The sequence below is a fragment of the Aethalodelphis obliquidens genome, unplaced genomic scaffold (genome assembly GCF_003676395.1).
Source record: "Aethalodelphis obliquidens isolate GAN/ISIS:26980383/991018 unplaced genomic scaffold, ASM367639v1 scaffold45, whole genome shotgun sequence".
Taxonomy (NCBI): Eukaryota; Metazoa; Chordata; class Mammalia; order Artiodactyla; family Delphinidae; genus Aethalodelphis; species Aethalodelphis obliquidens.
The window spans coordinates 8,152,295-8,166,096 of NW_020837989.1; the positions used below are offsets into that span (position 1 = coordinate 8,152,295).

General features: G+C 53.5%; 2 protein-coding genes across 15 annotated transcripts in view; one reads left to right on the forward strand and one right to left on the reverse strand.

Annotated features, from left to right (window-relative positions):
• Positions 1 to 1,733: 1,733 nt before the first annotated feature.
• Positions 1,734 to 10,987, forward strand: CD74 (CD74 molecule). 2 transcript variants are annotated; one of them, XM_027081569.1, is made up of 9 exons: positions 1,867 to 2,059; positions 6,017 to 6,189; positions 6,418 to 6,491; positions 7,031 to 7,093; positions 7,863 to 7,958; positions 8,234 to 8,321; positions 9,352 to 9,543; positions 10,036 to 10,098; positions 10,369 to 10,987. In XM_027081569.1, the coding sequence occupies exons 1-9, from the start codon at positions 1,983 to 1,985 to the stop codon at positions 10,377 to 10,379; spliced, it is 837 nt and encodes a 278-aa protein (XP_026937370.1). In that variant the 5' UTR covers positions 1,867 to 1,982; the 3' UTR covers positions 10,380 to 10,987. The 2 variants fall into 2 exon arrangements, with proteins under 2 accessions (XP_026937371.1, XP_026937370.1); XM_027081570.1 differs by lacking the exon at positions 9,352 to 9,543 and having other exon boundaries at positions 1,734 to 2,059.
• A 1,364-nt stretch (positions 10,988 to 12,351) lies between these two features.
• Positions 12,352 to 13,802, reverse strand: part of TCOF1 (treacle ribosome biogenesis factor 1) — a 39,251-nt gene continuing 37,800 nt past the window's right edge. For 11 of the 13 annotated variants that reach the window (XR_003427718.1, XM_027081554.1, XM_027081553.1 and 8 more), the window contains 2 exons: positions 13,567 to 13,610; positions 12,352 to 12,773 (listed from right to left, as the gene is read on the reverse strand). Coding sequence is in view for 11 of the 13 variants with exons in the window: in XM_027081554.1 (XP_026937355.1) it covers positions 13,584 to 13,610 (27 nt within the window). In the remaining 2 variants the exon portion in view is untranslated. The remainder of the gene's footprint in view (positions 12,774 to 13,566; positions 13,611 to 13,802) is intronic. The other 2 variants (XR_003427719.1, XM_027081544.1) reach the window with 1 other exon arrangement.

Consider the following 13,802-nt stretch of genomic DNA (forward strand, 5'->3'; position numbering starts at 1 on the left):
TGGAATCATACAATATGTGGCCTTTTGTGTCTGGCTTATTTCATTTAGCATGATGTTTTCTTTTCTTTTTTTAAAAAAATAAATTTATTATATTTGGCTGCATTGGGTCTTTGTTGCTGCATGCAGGCCTTCTCTAGTTGCGGCGCATGGGCTTCTCACTGCAGTGGCTTCTCCTGTTGCAGAGCATGGGCTCTAGGCACGCGGGCTTCAGTAGTTGTGCCACGCAGGCTTCAGTAGTTGTGGCTCACGGGCTCTAGAGCGCAGGCTCGGTAGTTGCGGTGCATGGGCTTAGTTTCACCATGGCATATGGGATCTTCCTGGACCAGGGCTCAAACCCGTGTCCCCTGCATTGGCAGGCGGATTCTTAACCACTGCACCACCAGGGAAGCCCAGCATGATGTTTTCAAAGTTCATTTTGTGCCATGAATTAGTACTTCATTCCTTTTTTAAAAAATAACAGTTTTATTGTGATATTAATTCTTCTTTATGGCTAAATAATATCCCACTGTACGGATAAATCACATTTTGTTTACTCATTCATCAGTTGGTGTATATTTGGGTCGTTTTCACTTTGAGGCTATTATGAATAATGGTGCTATGAACATTTGTGTATCCACTATGAAGTTTTTGTGTGGATACGTGTTTTCATTTCTCTTGAGTAGATATCTAGGAATGGAATTACTGGGTCATATGTAACTCTATTTAACTTTTTGGGAAATCGCCCAATTGTTTTCCAAAGTAGCTGCACCAGTTTACATTCTTGCCAGCAATATATGAGTTCCAATTCCTTCACATCCTTGTCAACACTTGTTATCTGTCTTTTTGATTATAGCCATTGTGGTGGATGTGAAGTGGTACTTCACTGTGGCCTTGATTTGCCTCCTAACGACTAATGATGTGGAACATCTTTTCATGTACTTATACCATAAATTTGTTCATTTATTAATGAAAATTTAAACACACACACAAAAGACATAAAGATTAATAAAAAAAAAATAAGGTCTACAAGCCACAGATAGTCAGAAATAAAACCATGCCAACACAGTTAAACCTCCCCTGGGTACCCTTTCCCAGTCCCTCCTCATTCCCTCCCTGTAGAGGTACCTGCTTTCACGAATTTGAACGACACAATTTGAGCATCAGGAGGGAGAAGGGTAGAATGGTTAAAATCATGGGCTGCAATTCCTGGATGCACGATCCTGGGCAAACATGTAGCCTCTCAAAAGCCTCAGTGTGCCTATCTGTAAATGGAGATAATAAAATAAAACAGCCCTCAAAGGGTTACTGTAAAGATTAAATGAAACAAAGCAAGCAAAACGATTAGCACAGTGCCTGGCACAAAGGAGGGCTTGGTAAGTGGTGGCAAATATTAGTACCAGAGCCTTAGAACCATGGACTCAGGTTCATAAAATGCTTGAGTTAGAAGAAAGCAGAGGGAACAGTGAATCCAACTTTCCTCCTCCATTTTGAGATGACATAACTGAGGACTGAGAGAAGGAGAGGAACTTGTCTAAGTTCACAAAGGGGGCACAGCCCCTTTCTGCACCCACTCATCTATAGGTGAGAGGGGAGACAAACAAAGCATTTTGGGTATTTTTTGCTTCAAAGTGATTTCCTGTCTAGGGAGTGAACATTTGCCTGTTTCTCAAAACATCCAAAGAGCCTTATGAATCCACAGGTCTGCCCAGAAACAAGTGATGAGGGCCCTGGGCAGCCAGTGGAAGCATGCTGGCCTTTCCACCTGCCTGGGGGACCTCCCCCGACTCATCCTGCCCCCTTAAAGGAAGCTTTGCTCAAGTGGCGGGTATTTCCAGCTTTGTGGCTTTCACTTCCACTTCTACTAGGTGGGCGGAGTGCCCTCCTGTGGACGAATCAGATTCCTTCTCAGCCCCAACTTCAAGAGGTGAGCCAGGGGCTCAGCGTCCTAGACAGGCAGGAGGCAGCAGCAGCAGCAGGAGTGGGGAAGACCAGAGGCCGGAACCATGGAAGACCAACGCGACCTCATCTCCAACCATGAGCAGGTGCCCATGCTGGGCCAGCGCCCCGGAGCCCAGGAGAGGTATGTGTGAACGGCAGGAGAGCGCACACAGACCTTGGGCCGCACAGAGTGCGCAGGTGCTACAGGAGGAGCAGTGGACCGGGAGTCAGAGGAGGCATGGACTTGGGCTCTGACCCCAGTGCTAACTGGGTGATTTTGAGCAAGTCTCTAGCCCGCTCTGGGCTTCAGTTCTCCCTCCTGTAAAGTGAGGGAGCTCCTCTAGGACAGGGGTTTTAACTTTCTATGCATCATGCACTTCTGAAAATCAAGAGAGCTCTGGACTCCTTCCCTAGAGCTTCACACAATATCAGCAGCTTCACAGAGTCCCCTGAAGCTGGGCCATGAGGCCTAGGTTAGAAATTTTGGACCAGATTTTGAAAATAGTATGGATCCTAGATGGAGCAGACTTTCTAAAAGAGATTGGTAGAAGCAGCTCATCACAGAGGAGTTTCCTCCTAGTTACCACAAATTGCTATATGTGTTTATATCAAGGGAATTATCGTTGCAGGTGTCTGTAGAGTAGATGGAGACCTCCTTTGCCATCACAGGAGGGAATGAGAGATGTTGGAGGGGGATCAAAAAAGGGTGAGGGGGTCTCTGGCTAAATTTCTAGAAGGGACTGTGGGTTGATGTGGGTGGTACCCTGCCTGTTCCCCTCTCCCTTGCAGCAAGGGGCCAGCACAGCCATCCAGAGGACCCCTTCCCAACTCCAAGATGGCCTCATCCATCTGTTCCCCTGAAAAGAAAAGGCGTGGTTAGAATGCAGCTACCCTAATGCCCCTGCTCCCCCAAATAATTCGCAAATGACAGGGACCTACAGTTGTGATGTCAGCTGTTGCCAGGCAGAAATGGGTTTGGGAGAGACTCTCAGAGGTGTCATGAGGAACTGCATACTGTGGGACAGGTAACTAACTAGAGACCTTTAGAGACCATTTTCACAGCCTGTGAAAATCCTGGGGAATCCCATGGCTAGGAGGGCCGACTCTTACGAGGGCTGGATTCTGGTCCAGGTTCTGCTACTGTCATGTGTGACTTGGATAAATCAGTGTCTCTCTCTGGGTCTCAGTAGTAGTAATAATAACTACGACAAGAGTTATGATAATAGTTCCTATTCACTGTATACCTGTCACCAATCTTCAGTCACTGTTAGTCATTACTATGATTAATTTTGTGCCAGACATATAACTAAATGCTAAACTCAATCGTAATTCTCTTAGAAACCCTATCAGTTGGGTACCTTTTTTTTTTTTTTTTGCGGTACACGGGCCTCTCACTGTTGTGGCCTCTCCCGTTGCGGAGCACAGGCTCCGGACGCGCAGGCTCAGCAGCCATGGCTCACGGGCCCAGCCGCTCCGCGGCACATGTGGAATCTTCCCGGACTGGGGCACGAACCCGTGTCCCCTGCATCGGCAGGCGGACTCTCAACCACTGTGCCACCAGGGCAGCCCAAGTTGGGTACTTTTATTATTCCCATCTTTACATAAGAGAAAGTTGAGACATATCAGTAAGTGACTTACTTAAGTTATTGCAGCTACTGAATACTGGAGCCAGAATTTGAACCCCAGGACTAGTCTGATATCAAAGTTTGAGTTTATTCTACCATCTGACCTCCTTCTAGAGGCACGATTTGTAGGGAGGGAAGATGGGTCCCCCTCTGAGCTCAGGCCTCCCAGTGAGTTGCAGACCCAGCATGGGCTCAGTGAGCAGAAAGGGTGCCCCCTCGTCAAATCCTTGTCTAATTTTCCTTTTAGTTCAATTACTGCTTCTAAAAACTGTCCTGGCCTGTTTTGGACCCTTTTGTGAACACTTCTGCCTGGCAACATTTGTAGTTCTGGTTGGCTAGAACCAGTTCTGGTTGGCTAGTTCTGGTTGGCTCCCAACTTTGGCCAATTATTATTACTAGTCAAGAAAGAGGCAGTAGAAAGGAGGAAGTGAAGAGAGGGGTGACAAGGGCTTCCCTGGTGGCGCAGTGGTTGAGAGTCCGCCTGCCGACGCAGGGGACGTGCCCCGGTCCGGTAAGATCCCACATGCCGCGGAGCGGCTGGGCCTGTGAGCCATGGCCGCTGAGCCTGCACGTCCGGAGCCTGTGCTCCGCAGCAGGAGAGGCCACAACAGTGAGAGGCCCGTGTACCGCAAAAAAAAAAAAACAAAAAAAAGAGAGGGGTGACAAGAATTGGCCTTTGTCTAGAAGCAGGAGACAGGCAATCAAGATGCATAGATAGGAAGGCATCTAGATGCTCAAGTTAACTGTTAACTCCTTTGAGATTCGTGCTCAGTGTTACCTATGGGGTGCTAACCACACGCTGGGTATGGAGTCGAGAGTTTTACCCCCGCTCTTGTTTTATATAACAACCTTTGAGTAGAGTAGATGTTCTTACCTCAAGTTACTCACTCAGAGAGGTTAGGTGGTGACTTGCCCCTGGTCCCCGAGCTAAGGGAGTGGCAGAACCAGGATTCCAATCCAGGTTACATGGTCTCGTCTTCATTATGACTCTCTAGAGTCTCAGGCCTTATGAGAAACTGAGGTTCAGAGAGGGGATGGCGGGAGGCAGAGCTGGGGCTAGACTGGGTGTGGGGCTGCTGAAGCGGTGAGACTGTAGAGCTTGAACTCAGGCAAGACCCAGACTTGGGTGGACTTTTCACCACTTCAGAGGCCAGGCCACCCCTGTTCCTTGGGAAGGCCAATGAGTAGGATTTGTTTTCCCCTCCTGTCGATTTTTCTCCTTTTCTCCACACAGGCTTTTTACTTTCTCCTTTCAGAATAATAATCCCTTGGGCTGGGCCTTGGCCCAGAAATCACAGAGGACTGACAAGCAGAGAGCCAGTGAGAATGAGCCATGTCTGTGATGTCATGAGTTACTAGGCAGCAGGGTGTTCCTGGAGGTTCCTAAACTATCCTTGCTGATTGCTGGAGTAAGCAGGGTGCAGTCTCGTCCTCAATTTCCAGTGGGGTCCTAGTAGTTCTACCCCTGGGGTAGGTGGGAGAAAACAAACTGGTCAGGAACTCTCAGGGTCCTGGGGTGGGATCCTTACTTCCCCGGCACGTAATATTTACATGTGCCCTCAAAAGTGTATCCAAGGCCAATAGCTCCAAGGGCTGGCCGAGGTCCGGCCACCCCTCCCTGTGCAGCCAGCCGGTCCAGAGAGCGTGAGACGTTCTCCCAGGTCATACAGGCTCAGGCACCAAAATCCTGCTGAGATACGCCCCACCCTGCTTCCTAACCCCCATCCCCGGTAGATATTACCATTCATAATACTTCTGTGGTCACAGACAGGTCTTACTTCAGATGATGACCACCAAATTCTAGAACTGCTAATGTGAGAGGTACCCATGAAACAGGCCCAGAGAATGGCAGAGATGTGCTCAGAGGCACAGGGAGTGTCTTGGGCAGAGGATGTATTCCCACAGGGGGTGGTCGCTGGCCCTGCTCCAGCCAGACATTGTCTGATGCACCCAACCCACTCCTAAAAATGGCAAGGCCTCACTTCTCTTTTTCAGGTGGGCTGCATGCTCTGCTGTCCAGGCCCTACTTCCTTCCTTCATCTCTGATTTCACTACAGGGGTTGGGTGCATAGTGGGGGCTGCCTGGAGGGCAGCCCTGATCCTCAGGAGATCCTCTGGTAGAGGGAACCTGGGGAGACCCTCCACCTCGACCCATCATTGCACAGGTGGGACCAAGGTCTGGAGAAGACAAGCACTTGTCACCGCTTCTTCCCCACGCAGCCTAGGCCCAGGGGCAGCTCCAGGATTTCCACCTGGGAGGGCTATAGGGGCAGCACTGGTTGGAGGTAGGGGGTCAGGGGAACGTCTTCAAGCTGTAGGTTCATAGGCACCTGTTTGTGTTTAAAGTGTGTGTTTGTTAGGGGTAGCTGAGGGCCGAGGGCTGGAAATGGGGGCACACTCCCCACTCCCTGCTAGTCCTCGGGGCAGCCACCTCCGCGGACCCTCTTCTGACCTATCTTCCCTGCCCCCAACAGCAAGTGCAGCCGTGGAGCCCTGTACACAGGCTTTTCCATCCTGGTGGCTTTGCTCCTGGCTGGCCAGGCCACCACCGCCTACTTCCTGTACCAGCAGCAGGGCCGCCTGGACAAGCTGACAGTCACCTCGCAGAACCTGCAGCTGGAGAACCTGCGCATGAAGCTTCCCAAGTGTGCGTGCCCCACCTCTATCCCCACAGCCCTCCCCCCCCCATCCCCACAGCCCTCACCCCCCCGTCTCTCACCTCAGAAGACCCCTCATTCCTGTACCCAGCTGCGCCCGCTGTCCCTTCTCTCTGGTCTGGAATTCCAGCCCCTCATCTGGGTCTGAGATCTCGGTCCCCGGAGCTGAGTGCCCTCTTCCCTGGGGCCACGCTCATGCTGTACCTTCTGCCCCACAGCCGCCAAGCCTCTGACCAAGATGCGGCTCAGCGCCCCGATGCTGTTGCAGGACCTGCCCATGGAAGGCCCGGAGGTAAGGCCAGCCCCAGGGCGGCGGAAGAGGGAAGCATTACCTAGCCTGGATGGAGGGCAGGTGCCAAGGGACAGGGGAGGACAGCTGGCCCGGGAAAAGTAGAGCTGGAGAGGGGGTCCTGACTGCTGGGGGAGGAGGAGGAACTCCAGAGGTGGGGGAGGAAGGAGCCTCTTGGGGCCCTCCCTGGGAAGAGGGCTCAGTCCTCCACACCTTACGAAATACTTCTCATTTCCCAAGCATCTCACAGTCCCTCCTATTCTCAGATCCCTTGATATCATATATGGATAACGTTTCTGTTCACTAAACGATCTCCCGTCCACAAAGCCTTGGGCAGGAAAGCTTATGCAGAGTTGACGAATAGGATATTGAGGCAGGAAGGTAGTGACTTGCCCGAGCCCTCACATTTGGAGGTGGCAGAGGTGGGCCTGTTGAATATCTGGGAATCCACACTCTCACCCAGACCCCAGCTGCTGGCTCTGCTCTAGGGCCCCTCCTCCATGGGCCAGTGCTGGGAAACACCCTATTCCTTCCTTCCACAGCCCATGCAGAACGCCACCAAGTATGGCAACATGACGCAGGACCATGTGATGCGGCTGCTCCTGGTGAGTGGAACCTGGCCAGGCATCCCTGAGCTCCTGCCCCATCCCCATAAGCCCCCAATGAGGCTATGCTTCAAGACCTGCGCCATGCCTGGCTCACAGCAGACATCCAATATGGGATCACCAGATTAGTGAAGGAAGACAAGTGTGGCCCTTAAACGTTATATGAAGTCCAGACCCGCCACTCCCCGTTTTGTGTTTGGGATGGAGAAACCAAAGCCCAAAGTCTGGAAGTGACTTGCTGAAGATGCCTGTTTTTTCCTTCCCCAATTTTTGCTGCATGTCTACTCAGTGCCAGGCACTGTGCAAGGCTCTGGACCCACAATCGGGAGCAATCAGATCCAGCTCCTAGTCCCACGGAGACCTCAGGCTAGCATGGGAGAGAGACAGGTGACCAGGTGATGAGGGGTGTGCAGGGGGCTTTGTGAGGAAAGAGGCCGAGAACCCAACCTAGCTGGGCGGTTGGGATGAGGTCAAGGAAGTCCTCCTGAAGGAGGTGAGACCTGAAAGATGAACAGGAGCCTGCAAGGAGTAGAAGACTGAGGGTTATTGGTAGAACTGGGCCTGGAACTGGGTCTCCCAACTCCTAGCCCTGGGGTCTTGTAGCTGTGTAGCCGTATTACCCAGACCACTTCCCCTCCCCACTAGCTCCAACATGCTGAGGTCTGGGGTCCAGCCCTCAGAACGGAAGACCAGGGGAACATGGGCTGCACATTAAACCTTGCCTGCCAGGAAGCTTTTTAACCTTCCTTCCTGCCTTGCTACCCTGCAGAAGTCTGACCCCCTGAAGGTGTACCCGCAGCTGAAGGGGAGCTTCCCAGAAAACCTGAAACACCTTAAGGACACCATGGATGGCATGAACTGGAAGGTCAGCAGCTTCCCCTGCCCTGGTACCCTCCCTCTCCTGACATCTAGAGCAGCCCTGGGAAGAGGCGGGGTGAGCAGGGAAGCCATTCTCAGGAAGCTGGAGGCGGCTTACCAGCACCCAGAAAACCACAGCCATGGAAGAGTGACCAAGCCCTGTGGGGTCTCTAAGGAGGAAGCAGGCTCCCGCTGGCCCTCCATGTCTCTGTCCCCAGGGACAGAGTCAGGCTGGGTTGGAGAGGGCTACTGAGCCTGACTCTCTGCCTTTATCCCCATTAGCTCTTTGAGAGCTGGATGCATCAGTGGCTTTTGTTTGAAATGAGCAAGATCTCGCTGGAGGAGAAGCCTTTTGAAGTTCCACCAAAAGGTAGAGGGAATGGGAGCCTTGGGGAGGCAGGGTTTCTGGGAGCTCCCTCAGGGGTAGAGCCTTAGGCACTCCCTGATCCATGCACAGGACTCTCCCAGCCTCTCAGCTCTCACTCCTGTCTCTCCTGCCTGCTCTTCTGGGCTTGGCTGCCCCCAGCCCCCATCCTGTCTGGGGTACCGAGTCCTCCCTTCAGGAGGTGACCCTCGTTGTGGCGGATGGTACTGCACAAGGGGGCCTGGAGCAACAACCACCCAAAACATCCCAGGAGTCATGGCAATGACCTTCCCCACCCAGCACTGCACCCTGCAGGTTCCCATGAGAGGGCTGGGCTCATGATTCTCGCCCTTCAAAGGGACCTCTCCCAGGTCACACAGCCAGCAGGTACTAGATAAGAGGGCCTTGGGGTTTTTCCATCCCATGGACAATGTATACCAGGGTTTTCAGCCCTAAAACCTTTATGGGTCCTGTGTTCTCATCCTGGTGCTAATTTGTTGTGGGACTTTGGGCAAGTCTCTTCCCTCTGGGCTTCAGTTTCAGAAGTGGAAGATCAACGGTCCACCCCTCTCTGGGCCTCAGATTCTCCATCACAGAGTCATAGAGGGCACACTGGATGCGATCTCGACCAACTCCCAGCTAATGTCTGAATCCCCTCTATAACATCCCCATCACATAGTAACCCCCACTTCTACTTGGATACCCCCAGTAATGCAAGCTCAGACTTACCAAGGTGTCCATTGCTTTTCTCTAGAAGTCAGAATCACAGGTGCAATTCTAAACTTTAATAGGCATTGAGTGTTTGAAGAAATCATGTTCTGGGATGAATTAGCCACACAGCCATTCACTTCCTCTTTGATCCTGGACCTTGTTGGTTCAGGCCTCAGTTTCTCCATCTGTGCAATGGGTAGAGCAAGTACAGCCATTTGGACAGAAGGCATTAGGCCCACAGCAGTGGTATGTGGATCTCTGGTTCTGCTGAGACCCTGGCCCAGAGCTTGCTCACTCACTGTGTTCACCGTGCCTGTCGCTTCAGTACTGACCAAGTGCCAGAAAGAGGTCAGCCGCATCCCTGACATCCACCCGGGCATGTTCAGGCCTAAGTGCGACGAGAATGGCAACTATATGCCGCTCCAATGCTATGGGAGCATCGGCTACTGCTGGTGCGTCTTCCCCAACGGCACCGAGGTCCCCCACACCAGGAGCCGTGGGCACCATAACTGCAGCGGTAAGCAGTGGCCGCTGTGCCAGGAGCAGGAAGGACCAGGAAGGCTGAGGGGCAGGAGGTCTCTCCTGGCGCACCTGGGGCCAGGACACTCGAGGTGACAACTCCTGGGGGGCAGCCACTCAGCCATGCATCCACCCACCTGTGCATTCCTTATCTGTTTGTGCATTTATTATTTCTCTCCTTTGCCCACACTCATCTACTTACTCATTTATCCTTCAGTCCTTCCACTTTACCCATCCACGCATGCATCCAGGCGTCTCCAGATCCACCCATCTGATTGCATCACCCCCTCCTTGGCCTTGCTCACTTAACTGCCCGGCCGCACTTCATTGCCGCTTGCAGCCATCCAACAAGCATCCTTCCACTCATGTCTGCTCTACCAAGCACCAGGCTCGTGGCGAGGTTGGGCAGAACTAGCCCACCCAGGCCCCTTGTCAGCGGGTGCGGTAGTCTGGGCTGCAGCTAACACGTGGACACTGTGCTCCTTTGCAGACCCACTGGAAATGGAGGATCTGTCGTCTGGGCTGGGCATGTCCAAGCAGGATCTCGGTCAGGGTAAGGGCCCCTGCAGGGGATCTGGTCCCTAGCAGCTTAGCCCCCGAGGGGCCTACTCCCTCGTGGGTAGATGACCCTGGGCCATTCTCCAACATCCATTTCACAGATGAGGACCAGGGTTGGGGGTTTCAGGGGCTATGACGGTCAGTACTTGTACCCAAGCGGGAGGCAGTGGAGGGTAGAGTCCTCGACTGCTCTGAGGCCACAGGATGCTGGGAAGGGGCAGCAACAGGTGACTCCAACCCTAACCTGCTGTGTCTCTCTCCGCAGTCATCCTGTGAGCACAGCAGACGCAGACGCCAGCACTCAGCCAGCCCTGCATGGCCACAGCTTCCCTGGCCCCCTACCCTAGCCCCTCTCCCTCCTTTACACACCCCTCCCCTTGCCGTCTCCTACCCTGCACCTCATTCTATGAGACTCTGGCGCCTGGCTCTCCATCATCCTTGGACACATCAAATCATCAGAACGGCACAGATTAACAATGCAGAAGGGCCCTGCTGCTCAAAACCCCATCCACTAGCAGGGACATAAGGCCCGGGGAGATGGACCATGAACCAGGCTGACCCCCACTTCTGACACCACATGGTGCTCCAAGATCTAGGCCCATGGAAGAGGTGGGCAGGTGTAGGGAGAAGGGATGGCACTGACCCAAGCCCCAGGACGGACACCTCTGCTGTCCCCTCCCCCATTGGCCTCGGCCTTCCAGCCCATTTAACGGGGGGAGGAGCTGCCCTTTCCCTCTCCCCAGCATCACCTACCCAGGAAGAACCAGCCTCTCCACCCGCAGCCCCTCCTTTCTACCAACCCCCAGTTCCGTCTGCGCAGCCAAGCTTGTCATCGGCCCTCAGGGCCACGGCGCCTGTGAGAATAAAAGGTAGTGAGTAGAACACTCCCAGTTCCTGACTGCTCTGTTGGGTCCGGTTCGTTTCCCCGAAGGGGGTGAACTGCAGACCTTGCATCCTGTGGTTTGGTGGGAGGACACAGCCTGGAGAGCCCAAATACAGATGCCTGTGGGGCGGGGCCGGGCCGTGGGGAGCGGGGCCGGGCCGTGGGGAGCGGGGCTGCAGTCTTTGGACGCGGACACGCTTGGTCTCCATGTTCCACACACAAGATACATTCCCTACTTCCAAGAAGAAACAGGCTCTTGCCCACAGTTCTTTAAGCACAAGCTCCTCTGGGTCCGGCTTCTCACGTCCCCATTTTCTTTTCTATACTGAGAACAGTACAAGTGTGGTGACAGATGGCAACAACATGGGCCCTTGTGTCGGGATCACCAGGGAGTGGCGGCTGTGGAAGTGGGGGGCCTATGTCCTAGTTAAGGGGCGGCCGCTGCAGTGCCCCAGCTGCTCATTACCAGGAGGAGCAGAGGCCCCTGTGGTCAGATTTCTGGACTTTTCAAGAGGAGCCCCAAATGAGGAAGTTCACTGAAATCTCTATTTCTAAGTCTGAAGACTTGCTGTGGGTCAAAAAAGCCCAATAGGACACTGCTCTGCGGCCTCTGTTCTAGATCAACACACTTAAGGGGGGAGAGGCTCCCTGGGGGAGGGCCTGGCCCAGGAGCCCCAAGTTAGGGTAAATGTGGATGCCACCCTGGCTCGCCCAGACCTCCCCAGCCCAGTGTTCTGTTTCTGCACGGCCTCTTGCTGCCTTTAGCAGAAGGCTAAAAGCCTTGGAGCGGACTCCATGACCTTGGGTGCTCCACACTACTCTGGGCTCAGGGAAGTGGCCCTCTGCATCACTGGCCATCACAAAGTCCTGCGGACGTCACCCTGACACATCTTTCAGGTTCCTCCACTTCTTGCCTTCATCATCGCAGAACCTCTGTTACCTAGACACGTGGACAACTCAGTCCTAACTGGGCGTCCTGCTCCTACTGTCCCTGCCAGCTACTCTCCACCAAGTACCTCAAGAGAGCCTGCCCGCAGCTTGTCCTAACTTCAAAAGGTGACTTGGAAGACCCCCTTCCATTTCTTGCTTCTGGGTATCTGCCTGACCTACCTACCACAGCAACCAGCCATGACCATGCCTGAGCTCCCCCTTAGCTTAGATGCCACCTCCTCCAGGAAGCCTTCCCCACCCCAATTCAACACCAGGGCCTTTTGCTGAGTCTCCTTCTCTGGCAAACAGTGTGTCACTCACCACAGTATCACAGAGCCTTGATACACGGTCAAGAATAAATCCTGAGCGATGGTTTGTTCATCTGCCAAGTGTCAGCCAGACTCTCCCTTCCAAGGATCAATCAATTGCAAAACGTTTGCCCCAGATGCAATGGGAACTTGCACCTTTCCTTCACGTCTTTTATTTTCTGAGTTATTACAAAAAACACACAAACAAAATGGGAGAAAACTGACAAAAAGGACAAAGCCTCAGCATAGCTGGAGACCAGGGGCATGGAAGGAGTCGCAGGCTGAGCCTCACTGGGTCTGCAGGGCAGAGGTGGCAAGTCCCGAGACCTCTGGGCATGTTGGGTCTGAGAAGGGAGGGGCAGGTCACTTAAAAAATATATATATGTATTGTACATGTCCATACGAGGCATCCTTTGTCGGCACAGAAGTCAGGCCAGGGTCAGTGAGTGGAGGTCACGGGAGCTGGGCGTGGTTCCTCCTCCCGGGACCAGCCTTTCTGCAGGGCTCACTGGCTTGGCCAGCACGGACACCGCAGCTGGCCATCATCTTCTGGGGAAGGAGGGGAAGTTAAAAATTCAATTCCAACCCTTGGTGGGCAGAGGGAAGAGGCACGGGGCTGGCCACCACTTGGCTAAGAAATCCTTGGGAGAAGGAAACGTCAGACTTCCTGACCTGTTTCTCCACCAAGGAGAACAAACTCAAAATCTGGCATCTCCTATGCAGGGGAGGGGCATTAACTAACCACGGTGGATACTTGTCAGTGCTGACCATGTCCCAGGAACTGGGCTGAGCGCTTTAGAGCTTAATTAACTGCACTGAATCCTCACTACCAGCCCAGGCCTATATTACCCCCATTTACAGCAGGCTGGGGCCGGCTCAGCCAGGCGGATCACTTAACCACTTCACCACTACCTGGGAAGCACAGAGCCATCAGAATGGCTTGTTTTGAGCAAATCATCTTCCTTCCCATGAGGAAATGCCCTCGAATTACAAAATCATAAGGAAAAGGAACTGGCAGTGGCAAGGGAGAGACTGAGCTGTCCCCGACCTCAAGCCTTATCCTCATGTACAGAGGCACCAGACCAGCGCCCACCTCCCACTGCACACTCAGTGTCGGTCACTGCCAGGCCTGTCCCGGACACTTCTGATTCTACAGCTCTGGTTCCCGGCATCACCCACTGACCCTAAGGAATGCAACCTCTTTCACCAAACCCCCTTCCCTTCAGGGCCTACCCACGAAGCCCAGTCTAGCTCCCCGGAACCACGGTGAATGCTGGGCCTGCCCTCCCACTCTTCCCGGGGAGCAGATGGTCAGCAGGGGTTCCCGGGTCAGGAAGTGCACCTGCCGCCTGGCGTCCCTCAGACAGTCTGCTCTGCCGTCTTCTTCTGTGAAGAGAGAAGTACGTATGAGAGGCTCCTGTACCTGAAGCATCTCCCCACCCACGCTGCCCCCACCAGGAGGGGATGTGACAGTTGTCTCCTGAGGATTCGTGGCTCCCCCAGAACAGATTTTGGGCATACAGAGATCCCGAGGGTAGGGATGGCGGCCCCCGTGTGCTCTGGAGGAAGGAGCTCAGG

Bases quoted from the DNA above. Each gene is read 5' to 3' on its own strand.
- CD74 (XM_027081569.1), top strand. From the start codon at position 1,983: ATGGAAGACCAACGCGACCTCATCTCCAACCATGAGCAGGTGCCCATG. The intron at 7,094-7,862 runs GTGAGTGGAACC...GCTACCCTGCAG, and splicing joins ATGTGATGCGGCTGCTCCTG to AAGTCTGACCCCCTGAAGGT. The intron at 8,322-9,351 runs GTAGAGGGAATG...CTGTCGCTTCAG, and splicing joins TTTTGAAGTTCCACCAAAAG to TACTGACCAAGTGCCAGAAA.